The 14,047-nt window shown below is 39.0% G+C and overlaps 1 protein-coding gene across 1 annotated transcript in view; it reads right to left on the bottom strand.

Moving 5' to 3' along the window:
• Positions 1 to 14,047, bottom strand: part of LOC149196459 (delta(14)-sterol reductase-like) — a 280,806-nt gene that overhangs the window by 143,984 nt on the left and 122,775 nt on the right. The window contains exon 5 of the mRNA XM_089405570.1: positions 11,328 to 11,419. Coding sequence (XP_089261696.1) covers positions 11,328 to 11,419 — 92 coding nt within the window. The remainder of the gene's footprint in view (positions 1 to 11,327; positions 11,420 to 14,047) is intronic.

Raw genomic sequence — 14,047 nt, 5'->3', positions numbered from 1 at the left:
AGAATAAGGGGCCATCCCTTGTCCATCACTTTTGAGGGTCCTCTTCCTCATTATGGCACCTATGGACCTCATCAAGCCTCTTGGAGGGCCCTATGACATGTATTATTCATCATCGGACCTCTTAAGAGGCTTATTCTTTCATTTGTGAGCTAGTTTGGTGGGTTTGTCACCAAAAGTTAGATTATTAGCACATTATTTTATTTTTGGGGCTTATGTAGGCCAAGGAGACTAATTCAAACTCCTCATTAGTGTATAACTACAAGTGAGATGAATTCATTTCCTCATAATCACTTTGGATTGGATCTCTTCTCTCTCTTGAGAATTTCACACTTTTTCTTGGAGGATGAATTGGAGCTTTATGGATGAATTTTGATGTGTGGATTTCATTCATCTTATCTTGGAGCTTCTCTATTGTCCAATTGTGGATCGTTGGATATGTTCTATTACATGTCAGTACATGCTTTTAAAGTTATTCTTGTTTTATTTTGTCATATACATTGGATTTGGATTTTCGCTATTTTTAGGGTTAATTGATGCATGCATTTACTAAAATTGTGGAATTGTGTCTCTGTATAGCATCTCTCAATGTATGGGCCATGTAATTTGAATGAAATCTCCTAGGGATAATTCTATCAATGAATTCATCTTGATAAACCATCACTTTTTGCACATCAACGTATAAAAGCTACAAGATTGCTTCTCTTTGTCCTAGAAGGCTAGCAAGGTAGTCTTGAGGCCTCCTTGACTAAGAACCAAAGTCCTCATTCATATTTATCATAGACTCCATTCTCCCAAGACTAAGGCATTGATATACCAAGAGGTGGTCACCTAAAATCAAAACTTTTTCACCTTTTGCTAGGTCTAGCCAAGTTGGGTCACCTAGGGCATCATTTTCCCAACAAAATAGCCCTCCAAAAAGTTTGATCTCCTATCCTCTCCTGTGTTGGTGTCTCCTCAAGGCCTCCTCCAATTTTGGAGCCATTCCAACAGTGGAGTTGTGAGAAAATCTAAGCCCTAGCTCTGAGATCAAACTTTGCACTAATATCCCCATGGCTAGTGCCTCATAGGATCAATTCAACACCTTCAAGTGAATATTCTTTCTTTGATCCTTCCCCCTCCTTGCCTGGGTTAAGAATCATTGGTTGCTAAAATATTACCTCCTAACCTAGGTTGGATCCACTTGGTCCCGTGTGGTCTCGTTCCTTTGCAAAGACCATTCTTTAAGAACCATCCGGGACACCAATTTCAATAAGGATTTTAGGGATTGGGAAACTCCTTCACAAGTCATATTCCCTAAAACTAACCATCAAATCATTCCATCCTTCTGCTAGAAGACTTTGTACCTTGCTTAGAAAGCAAGCAAGCCCTATCTTTCAACCCCTTCTGGAAAGGGATCTTTTAGGTCACACCACATCCACTCATTGATTTATCCTTCATTGGTGACTCCATAATATACCAGGTCTCCCCCCATCAGTGAAAATCCATAAATAGTAGGAGCCTTAGCTGAGGTGACAATGGGCTAAGTCTCCATTTGTTGCCCTTGTTCTAGCATTTGCCCTTAAGGTCCACTGCTAGTTTGAGTGGTAACAATGCCCATTATTATTTTTATTAGCCAAAGTGTTAAAATTGGCAACTAGGGCCAAATTCCACCTTGGGATAGCTCATTTGATGGAGATGATGATTGCATTAAATTCTTCTTTTCGAGAGGAAAATTGATATAAAGATCATCCAATTTGGATAAGTAGAAGTATGTTTTTGAATTTATGCCCACACATGTGCAAATTGTTCAAGTCGGCCACACCATCATGTAGACTCATGAAGCCCAATGGACGTGACTCTTCACTCTCAACGACTTCTATAAATATATGTGCCCTCTCACCTCATTTGGCATCATCATCACACACATTTCTTCTCTCTCCTTTCATTCGTTCGTACAACTATTGGGCATATCTTCTCTCTCTCACACGTGTGGCAGAAGGATGAATTTTCAGGGAAAATTGCAGGGCCGAATTTCATGACTGTTGTAGGAGTTTGACCAGCGTTGACTGAGCACTTTGACTCATCTCCTGATTGTGATTTTGTGGCAAATTTCCATTTTTGGCAGATCGTACTGTTTGGCACAAGAACCGATAATTTCTAGGCACTTTGACCACAGGCTTGACTGTAGGGTTGATTGCAGACCTGACGGCAAAGTCGACCAAGCTGGACCGCAGTTTTCATGATTGTTTTGGGTTGACTTTGACCACCTTATCAGGGCGAGTTTGACAAGGTATGACCGAACTCCAAAAAGGAAGATTTTTTGTTGCATTGACCATCTTTGACTTTCTAGTTAGGCCTGAATTTGACTGCAATTGACTGCAAATTTGACAAGGTTGTTTTGACTATGATTTGGCAAGTCAAATTTTTACTTTTGTACTCCCTTTGTTGAACATTTGATATAATAATAAGAAGAATTGATCAAAGGGTTTCCCCCACATTGGGGTTTTTCCCTAGCATTTGCCAAATCTGGTGTCTATTGAGAAACTTAGGGCATCGAGATTAGGTGATTTCCCTTAGTTAGATAACTGCTTGTGAATGCTTTTTACTTCTTTATTCTTCATCAAACAGCAACCAAGCATAAACTATAAAGAGACAAGAGACAGAATATAGGATATCAACCACAGCCAAAACCTCTCACTCTTGAGAGGAAAACGCAAACAAATTCTTCTTCTTATAGAGATTCCAATTGACAAATACCAAGACCAAGACCCTTGACCTATTTTCCACTCCAAGACCAAGACACAAGTTCCCTTGATGATAGTAACCCTTCTGCTCCTTTTGTCTCGACTCCTCTTCCACTTCAACCTCCTTCTACTTCAAACCTTCGACCTTCTTGAATTAGGTCTGCAATCCTAATTCAAAAACCCTAACTTGTACATAAGACCTCTTCTTATGCCTTGATTTCCTTCGCTTGGGATGGAGTCTCCTTCTAGCTTGACTCAACCTCCCTTATGACTTGAACTGCTTCCAACCCAGCTTCCTAAGAGGACTATAATTCCTCTCGGTTCTTTCTGCAACAGAAATCCTCTTCTTTCTTCGCACATGAGTCTCAAAACAGAACCCAAAAACAGATCCAAATAATATCACAAACCTCGCTCTCCCTTTGCTTCACTTTGCTGGTTATAAGACTTTTTTTCTTGACCCTTTCATTGATCTTCGCACTACCAGTTGACTTCAAAACTTGAACGAAATATGCTTGCTCTGAAATGAGGCTAAGTCACCTATTTATAGTTGTTTGCCATCATAATAAGCCAACATGACTGCAAGTTGGGCCGACGTGTCATTTGGAGAGGTATTATTATCTTTCTTGAAGCTGACTTGAAGGGAGATGCCTTATGCTTGTCTTGGAGGGCTTTCATACTTATCTAATGACTCATACAAAATGTAATATGCCCAAGGGTCCTTCATACATGATATAGACTCAAATGGACTTTTATGACTAGATGACAAATCCTAAAGGCTCATAATGGGAGCCATCACTAAAATAAAATTCCTTGCTCATGAAACCCATGAGACAAGTATTACAATAACTTTATTTTTATTCTTTTCATCAATTACATAAAATCATAATTACATGTGTCATTACGAAGTCCAAACCTAGTTGCACTTTTCAAAAGTGTCATCTTGTCTTGGCTTATATTCTGCATTTTGTTTCATGTACTATCTACTTTTATCGTCAGTGTGATTAATGTGTTTTCTAAACTATATTGCAAATTGTTATCGGGCTGCTAAAGGAACATTGAAGTAATTGTGATAAGCATAAAACATACCATTGTTAACTAAAATTAACATGGTATTAAAGCTCAGGTAAAGACAAAGCCCAAGTGAGAGAGAGAAAACCAATCACTAAGGGAGAGTTGTTAGACAAGATTATTGGACTAGCTTCAATGGCTACTACATCTTACTTCAAATCTGACGATAAGCTCAAGGTCAAATCTTACTATCATGCATGGAAGATGACTTTGGATTTGACTTTAGAAGGGCAGATGCCATGGACTATGTGCAGGGAAGAGTGATAGAGACTCCTTCAAATGCACCTGTTACTACAAAGACGAAGTACAAGAAAGGTGAGGTCAAAACTAAAAGAATTATCATAGACTCCATTCAAAAGCATTTGGTTTCCTATATTTCTGATTTGGGAACATCTAAGGAGATGTACAATAAGCTGATTGGGATGTTCAAAGTAAACAATGCAAATCAAATCCTCTTTCTCAAGAACAAGTTGAAGGACATCAAGATAGATAAAGGGTAGTCTATCCAATCCTACTTCATGAGGATCACACAAATCAAGAATGACCTTCTATCCATTGGAGAAGTTATTGCTGACAAGGAGCTCAATCTCATTGCACTTGGAGGTCTTTCAAGAGCATGGGATGTGTTTAACACAACCATTCTCAACAATGACAAGATTCCTAGTTTCAATGAATTATTGGTTAGATGCACTCAAGAAGAGATGAGCATGATGGAGAGAGACAAGCCCTCAAATGGAAATGAACATATTGCCTTCTCTGCTCATGCTAAGAGGAAGAATAATGCTGGTCCAAGGAGTCAGGATCAGGGGTTCAAACAGGGATTCAAAGAAAGAAGGAAAGCAAGGTGCTACAATTGTAACAGGTTTGGCCACTATGTTAGAGAATGCCCTCACAAGAAGAATTCTCCAAGGGATGATGACAACAACAACCACAACAATTTCAAAGGCAATGGAAATCAAGGAAAAACAAGTTCAACAATAAAGGAAAGAGGAATGATCCCGCTGCTCAATATGGAGATGGTCAACCTCCCAAATGGACGAGAAATTCCAAGAATGAGGAAAGTAATGTTGTAGAAAAACAAAAGGAATTTTATCTTATTTCCGCTCTATCTACTGCCTCTCCTCCAGACACTTTGGATCATTGGTGGATTGACAGTGGAATCTTAAGGCACTTCACTGGGTACAAGGAGGCCCTCTCAAATTTGGTTGAAAAGAAGACTAATTTGGATATCATACTTGGAGATAATGCCACCTATCCCGTGAAAGGAATAGGTATTGTCACTCTTCACTTAAATCAAGGTCAAACCATTCATCTACAAGAAGTATTGTATGAACCCAATTTGAAGAAGAACCTGGTGTCTATTTCTGCGATGGAAAATAAAGGCTTCAAGGCAGCATTCATTAATGGAAAGGTATGTATTTGGCAAAGAAACCGTAAAGATGCATTTACACTTGGATTTAGGGTTTAAGGTCTCTATCAAGTTGGAGGAAATCCTTTGGGAGCCTTAACTAGCGATACTTCTCTTCAATCTGAATTATGGCATCGGAGATTTGCTCACCTTCATTACAAAGAGTGAATATGGTCACAAGTATGCCTGAGTTCAACATGAATCATGAAGGAGTTTGTCAGGGTTGTGCAGCTGGGAAACTTACAAGGGGACCATTCCCTTCAAGTGAAAGCCAAACTACTAATATTCTTCAATTGGTCCATTCTGACCTATCTGGAATGTTGCCCGTAACATCATTGGGAGGATACTTATACTATGCAATTTTTGTGGATGACTTCTCTCGCAAAACATGGATCTATTTCTTGAAGAAGAAGGATGAAGTGTTCAAATGGTTCCGTTCTTTCAAAGCCTTGGTGGAAAATCAAACAGGGAAGAAGATCAAAATATTGAGGACCAACAATGGAACTGAATATGAATCAAATGAATTCAATGAATTTTGCAAAGAAGCCAGCATTAAGAGCGAGACAATCGTTCCATACACTCCTAAGCAAAATGGAGTTGCTGAAAGAAAGAATTGAACAATAATGGAAGCCACCCATGCCATGCTCCATGATCAAGGTTTACCGATGTTCTTATGGGGAGAAGTTGCAAACACTATCATATATGTTCAAAATAGGAGCCCGCATCAAGTACTAAATTTCAAGACACCCCAAGAAGTTTTCACTGGTAAGAAACCTGATGTTTTTTATTTTAGAATATTTTGTTGTCTCGTGTATTTTCATGTGCCTAAAGAGAAAGAAACAAGCTAGAAGTATCTGGGAAGAAAGGTATATTTGTGGGCTATAGTGAAAATTCAAAGGCATATAGAATCTATTTGCCTGGACAAAGAGATGTGGAAGTTAGCCATGATGTCACCTTCATTGAAGAAGCTGCACTTGGGAAGGCCGGAGATCTCCCCATTCCAAGGAAGAATAATGATGATGTTGCAGAAAAGCAGGATGAACCTCCGACATATGAGCTTATGCTCGATGTTGAAGGCTCGATGGATCCCATTGATCCACCTCCTGGTGATTCCTCTACCTCAAGAACAAGACCTTTATGGCTCAAAATACTCTCGAAGATGTTGAAAGACATGTTGCCCCAAGAGGGACATTCCGTGAAAGCAAGAACTCGAATAGGTATCAAGTGTACTCAGTTGCTATGAGTACTACTGTTCAATCTGAGCCATGTATGTTCGAAGAAGTCGTAAAGCACCAAGTCTGGAAGGATGTGATGAATAAGGAATGAATCTATCATGAAAAATGATGTCTGGGATGTGGTGCCTAGGCTGAAGGACAAGTCCCTAGTCACTTCAAAATGGCTATACAAAATTAAACATGGAATTGATGGGAGTGCTGAAAAATCTAAGGCCAGGTTCGTTGCTCGAGCCTTCTCTCAAAAGGAAGGAGTGGACTATGACGAAATATTTGCACCGATTGCACGATATACCACTATGCGATCGATTATAGCTCTCATTGCCTCTCAAGGATGGAGCCTACATCAAATGGACGTTAAGCCTGCTTTCTTGCATGGCTCGCTTAAGGAGGAAGTCTACTTGGAAAAACCTTAGGGGTTTGAAGTACAAGATTGAAGGATACACATATGCAGGTTGAAGAAAGCCTCTATGGGTTGAAGCAAGCCCATAGGGCTTGGTATGACAGCATTGATAGCCACCTTATGATGTTGGGATTTACAAGGAGCGATGTTGATCCTAACCTATACTTCAAGGTTGAAAAGGACATGCCTCTCATTTTGGTCCTTTATGTAGATGATCTCTTTCTTTAGGCCCTCTCATTTATCAATGCAAGAGGGAGTTGGCTTTCGAATTCCAAATGAAGGAACTAGGTCTGATGCATTACATCCTAGGCATAGAGGTTTGGAAAAAGGCAGATGAGATTTTCATTTATCAAGGAAAATGCATTGTGAAGTTGCTCGAGAGATGTGGGATGGTGGATTGCAAGTCTGTGTCTACTTCAATGGAACTCAACTTCAAGAAACTATGTGGAAGTGTCGTTGGGCCCAAATTGGCAAACCATTCCGAATATCGACAACTTGTGGGGGCCTGATGTTCTTGGTAAACTATCAACCGGATATATGCTTCGTTGTGAATACGTTGAATCAATTTTTGGTCGCGCCTCGTCACGTACATTGGATTGCTGCTGAGAATCTCTTGAGATATCTCCGTGGCACAATCAACTATGGACTGAGATACACTAATGGAAATTTGAGGCTACATGGATATACTGATGCTAACTGGGCTGGCAGTGTGGTGGATCATAACAGCACGTCTAGATGTTGCTTCTCATTGGGTCTATGTCAATTTCTTGGATGAGCAGGAAGCAGAAATCGATTGCTCTAAGCATCATCGAGGCCGAATATATTGTTGTTAGTGTGGCCTGTTGTGAAGTTGTTTGGTTGAGGAAGCTCTTTTGTGAGCTATGTGAGCATGTGTAGGATAACACCGTGATCTACTACGACAACTAGGGTGGGATTCGCCTTTCAGAGAATCCCATGTTCCACAACTGCTCCAAGCACATTGATATCAGGTACCACTTTATTCGGGATATGGTACAATGGGGAGCAATAAGGCTCCAACACATCAGGGTTGATGAGAAAGTCGCAGACATCCTCACAAAGCCCTTAAGGAAGGTCAAATTCTTAGCCTTCGGAGAGAGACTTGGAGTCATGAAAAGACCCTGCCATGAGTGTCCCGCTTGAGTCGAACATTGAGCTCTGGTTGCTCCTGGGGGCTTGGGGTAGTTCTTGGAGCTATGAGCGACCATAGGGTGAGCGGCCCACCTTCCCCTATTGGCGCATTGTGTACAGGGTGAGTGGTTCACCTTCCTCTGTGATACTCCATGATGATTGACATGTGTGTAGGGTGAGTGGTTCACCTTCCCCTACGATTGACATATGCATAGGATGAGTGGTTCACCTTCTCCTATGGCATATGAGCAAGATGAGTGGTTCACTTTCTCCTGTTGATGCCCCAGCATACATCCTACCCAAGTAGTCCGGGGCTCATGGAAAGTACCTCCCATCTGGCTAATGAGTTGGGAAAAGTGGCTAAGGACCATAGCACTATCGATGGACGCATCGTGCACTGTTGTACTCCCTATGTCTAGGATTCACATTGTTGAAACACTTGATCTAGGATCAAGTTTGAATGAGGTTCTTCTGACTCACTCTCCATCGATTCTTCTTCATTATTCATATCAGTGTTCAGCAGAGCCAGGTTGAGATGAGATACAAAGATGGTACATGACGACAAGATGGCATGATGATCGAAGATGATGGATGGATTGGCAGGTCGAATTATCCCTAGTTGAGAGGGAGTGTTAAAATTGGCAACTAGTGCCAAATTCCCCCTTGGGACAGCTCATTTGATGGAGATGATGATTGCATTATATTCCTCTTTTCGAGAGGACCAAAATTGATATAAAGATCATCGAATTTGGACAAGCCGAAGTGTGTTTTTGAATTTATGCCCACACGTGCAAATTGTTGAGGTTAGCCACATCATCATGTAGGTTCATGAAGCCCAATGGACGTGACTCTTCACCCTCAACGACTTGTATAAATACAAGTGCCCTCTCACCTCATTTGGCATCATCATCACACACATTTATTCTCTCTCCTTCTCTCATTGGTTCGTATAGCTATAGGGCAAATCTTCTCTCTCTCTCACGTGTGGCAAAAGGACAAATTTTCTAGGTAAATTGCAAGGCCGAATTTGAAGACTGTTTTAGGAGTTTGACCAACGTTCACTGAGCACTTTGACTTTGAAAATTGTAGGTCATGCAGTTTGGCACAGGAACCGAGAATTTCTGGGCACTTTGACCGCAGCGCTGATAGCAAGGTTGACCACCGAGTTGACCAAGTTTTGACCACAATTTTCAAGATTGTTTTGGGTTGACTTTGACCACCTTGTCAAGCTGAGTTTGACTACGTATGACTGAGCTCCAAAAAGAAAGATTTGATGTTGCATTGACCATCATTGACTTTCTGGTTAGGGTTGAATTTGACTGCATTTGACCGCAAATTTGACAGGGTTGTTTTGACTATGATTTGGCAAGTCAAATTTTCACTTGTGTACTCTCTCTCTCTGCTAAACATTTGATATAATAATAAGAAGAATTGATGAAAGGGTTTTCCCCACATTGGGGATTTTCCCTGGCATCCACCAAATCTGGTGTCCTCTTGTCTGCTTGTCTTTGGCATTTTGTTTCATGTTCTATCTACTTTTACTGTCAATGTGATTATTGTGTTTGCTATTGAAAACTAAATTGGAAAGTGTAATTGGGCTGCTAAAGGAAAATTGAAGTAATTGTGTTAAGTATAGAACATACCATTGTTAACTAAAATTAACACAAAGGCAAAGGCTTATTTATAGCCTAGAAAAATAATTTTTCAAATATGTAATTTGAGTCAAAGGTACCTCAAGATTCCAAGTCGGCACTACCCAGAAAGAGACATCTAATCGAACCCCTCTAGAGAGTATAAATAGAGGACAAGTTAAAGTCATTTGGAGGGGAGAAATTCGTATGATCTGAGCATTGGTCTTCTTAAATAGAGCGAAGAAGGAGGGCAAAAAATCAAGGAAAGAAACAAGGCCAAAATCTGAAGTTTGGACATGAAGAAAGATTCCCTTGAGCTCGCACTTATGAAATTATGTGAATGTTCCTGTTGTTGTACATATTGTTGGTCTAGTTGTTGTTGATGAATTTGTTGCTATATGGAAGGAGGGCTTGACTTGGCATCTTGAGGATTGGAGTGTTTTTATGGTCATGGGTCTTAGATCTCTCACTTTGATCTGATTCTATAAGAAGAGAATTTTTTTTTGGGTTTTCCCTCTTGTGGAATTTTTGCCTGGATTGGAGCCTATATCTTGTGTTCTTTGTCTCTTGTGGTCTTCATTTTTGTACTTTTGATAATTGCTTGATGAAAGAAGAGAAAATAAACTTAATAAGTAGCCAACAAATATTCACAAGTAATTATCATGAGAAAGAAATCACCCTAATATGCAGACAACATGATTTCTCAACAAAAATATCCCCACACTTACAACAAGACATCCTAGAATCCCATCTTCTTCCCCATAAGCCATCTTCATGATAAATTCACCATCCCTTTTTTTGAAAAACATCCTAATGGGCCATTTGTCTTCCTTGTACAAATGCTTCTATTGCACTCATCCTCAAACATCTTCAAAGGCTGCCCTCCACCCAAACAAAATGTCAATTTTCCTGGATCATCATTGTGATCATCAATCTAATCATTCATTTTCATTATGTTGTTCAAAAAGTGTTTCTATCACTTCCATCATTCATAGATACTTGAAAACTTAGAACAAACATCTCAAAATTTTCTACAATCAGTGCTTGTTTTTACTTGATCTACAGAGAACTCCATCTATAGTAACCCATCCTTTAGTTAAATAAGTTCTCCTAAGGTTTCCAGCTAGGATTACTCCCTCTCCAACTTTTCAATGCTTTGCATGAGTTGCCTAAAAAATGATATGCACATTCTTCAAAAGGGGGATCCTGTAGTGGATTATCTCCCTAAAGAACTAGACCAAGTGTGTCTATCCATTTAAAAATGAGGATGGGCAAGGATCTTTCACAAGTACCTAAATAAGTTATCATACCAAGCTCTGGCATTTAACAAACTAGAGAATGGAGGACAAATTATCAACAACCCTCCACCTCCAACAAGCATAATTTACAGATTTCTTACTTCTTGGGGACAACCACTCTACACTAGAAGCTGACACCCAAACCACCACCAAAAATATTATAATACAAATAGCCAGGGATGGATAGTGCAATTACATATGCAAACAAGCACTCTATGTAGCGTACTACCTTTGAAGCAACCCCAACAGGACAGATCAAGATCATGCATAGAGGCATACAGTAAATTGAATACAGATATGCATATATTTTTGACACGTAAAAAACTAGTCAAACAATTTTTAAAGCTGTACTAATGGAATTGCATAGGAAAAAAGAGAAAATAACTTTCTTGATACCCAGCATTGAAGCACATACCAGTCATGAATAAAGTTCCCCGTAATATGTGGTTTTAAAGAAGTCATTTTGCTTTGGGATAAGTGACCAGCAACATATAAGAATAATGAAATCTGTGAAGAGCAGATATAGTTAAAATTACTAACACAATCTGCCTAAAATTAGTGTAGCTAATTAAACTGCACCGCAATCATAAATATTGGAAACAAAAGACACCAAGTTAACTTGTAGTTATTATCAAAAAAATATTAGTCCTCAACCATTGAAAAGAAAAAGGACATTAAACTAAACTATTCACTATTGAATGTTCAAAATCTCTAGGCCTAGGCCTTCACCAAACATCCCATTAGTTTCAATATTTTAGCAAGTACTTTTGAACACAAATACAATATCTAGATAGGGAAGAATGAACTACAAATCATTTCTTGTTGCAGAAACAGGTCTCAATAATACAACCAACAATCTTTAATTTACAAGACAAAATGACAATCCACAAGGTTATATTCAGCAGAAATCAGACATAAATAATCTTTCCTTCAGTTGTCAACGAATGTATGCATGATACTCTGTTGAGAACTGTAGCTCAGAGAGGAACTTCCACAAGTTCAGTGTCGATGTGTGAGAAGTCGTTCAAGATATTTCTATTTTCAAAAAGTCATTCCATTTTTGTAATTCACTTTACTTAAAACGTGAGTATCTTATATTTATTTTTTAACTCTCAAAAAAGTGTCTCTCGCACATGCATGACTTAGACTGGAAGTAAACTCAAAATTAGATTGGGGTTTTCAACTTTTGGTCACAAATAAAAGTATAAAGACAAATCAAGATAGAGGTTTTCATATACATTTGAGCAATTGAGCAGGTTCAGAAACTGAAAGAGAGAGAAAGAGAGAGAACAAGGATTCAGGCAGATGCAAATATGGCCAGCGGGTTCCTTGTAAGTTTTTTCGAAGGAATGAAAAAGTTAAAACTGATTTTGAAGAAATACTTACCTGTATGTGTGAAATTGATTTTATGCTTCCGCTATTTAATTTTCAGCTGTCCTGTGATTGATACTATAGTTTGAATTTAATTTCAGCATTAATTAGAAATTAAATTCAGCAACTTACTTGTTTAAATGAGTTAATAAGACCTTTAGTCACCGAGGCTTGGAATTCTCACATGATATCAGAGCTCACTTCTCTCATTGAGATTCTCAGGGAATTGCAGCAGCAAATCATCTGCTAGAAAAAAGGTCCAGCAATTAGAGGGTTTCAAAGATTTATACTCAAATTCGAGAGTTTGCGCAATAGACTTCAGAGATGGTAGCAACCATCTAGCCTCAAGTTTGAGGATATATTGCACGGATGATGTGTCAACTTTCTTATCATAGAAGGTGAGGGTTACACCCTATTGCTCCACAAACTAGTAGGCCTAGTGAATAGGCAAAAGCTAGAGTGCACAACAACACTTGTGACAGAGGCCCACTGTCACCACAGCCTAAGTCCCTTTCTCTTCTTGGATTTCATCGATGGGAGGAGTCCCAATATAACTCACTTGTGATAGATCTGTATCTATAGTAGGTTTGAAGTGAGGGAAGGTGGCTCATTCAATGGAAATATTCAATAAATGTGCAAACTTTGGGAGAAGCTAGTAAGACTTTCCACGAAAAACCCCTTAAAAAAAACTACATGAGACCTAGGGTTGAAATATTCAACAAGATAAGAGTTCATCCAAGGTCAAGGTAGACAAGAGAAAAGGAAATGTATGACATGCTTCAACAAGTACCAAAGCACAAGCCTTCAAAGAATCCCCAAGTTGAAGAATAGCTTCTAGGGTTCCCTCTTGGTGTGATGGCTAGGGCATCAAATTTCCGGAGATCCCACCATAGGAATTGCATCAAAACATGACAATCACTAGAGGAGACAATAAGGAAGAGATCTATCCAAGTGAAATTCAAAACGCCTTCCTCTAATGAATTTTGCACCAAGCCCTAGAGAGGCCTACTTATCCTTAAAAGGATGAGGAAATGAGGTAAAAGGAGGTGAAAATAAAGATGATTCATCAATTTTAGATTAATCACCAAGGATTAAGACCAGTGCCTTACAATTGGGAGAATTGGATTCAAAGACGATCTTGATATGGTGATTCGCTCTTCAAGGAGATCTAGAAGGAATTTCGCTACCTTTAATGGAAGCAACAACAAAATGACTTCTAGATATTTACACTTCGTTGACAATCATTAATGGAGTTTCAAGGATGCAAATGCAACAAATCATCTAGGAACATTCATTCATTCATTCATTATCCATGAGTAACACATGCAAAATTTCCCAATAGCTTCGATGTTTAGACAAATATCAACAATTAAGGCACATTAAAAACCATGAGAAAACATTCCATGCATTAGACATTAATCAAAATTCAGAAATATAGCATCAAATACCACTTACAAGACAATGAAGAATATAATCCATCCATCAACATGCCAAAAATAAGCTCCAAGAGAGGTAATGAAAATTTCCAATCATCCAAATGCATCTAAATCGTCCAAATTCATCCTCTAACTACAGGTCTAAAATTCTCAAGAAGAGATATCGAAATCCAAGTGATGATGTTTAGAATGAGACTAGGTCTCATCTATTTATACGTGAGTTATGAGTTCAAAATTGAAAAGACAACGGCCCTCCAATGCCTAAAATGTCTAGTAACCCACCCATGGTTAGAAGCCAACCATGATAACTCAAAACTTAAGTTGAATA

This window comes from Pinus tabuliformis, chromosome 2_2, assembly GCF_031772625.1.
Source record: "Pinus tabuliformis cultivar Carrire ecotype Pingquan chromosome 2_2, CPIR1, whole genome shotgun sequence".
In the NCBI taxonomy this organism is placed as follows: domain Eukaryota; kingdom Viridiplantae; phylum Streptophyta; class Pinopsida; order Pinales; family Pinaceae; genus Pinus; species Pinus tabuliformis.
Note: the sequence above shows the minus strand (reverse complement) of the source record. Positions and strands in the feature narration are given on the sequence as shown.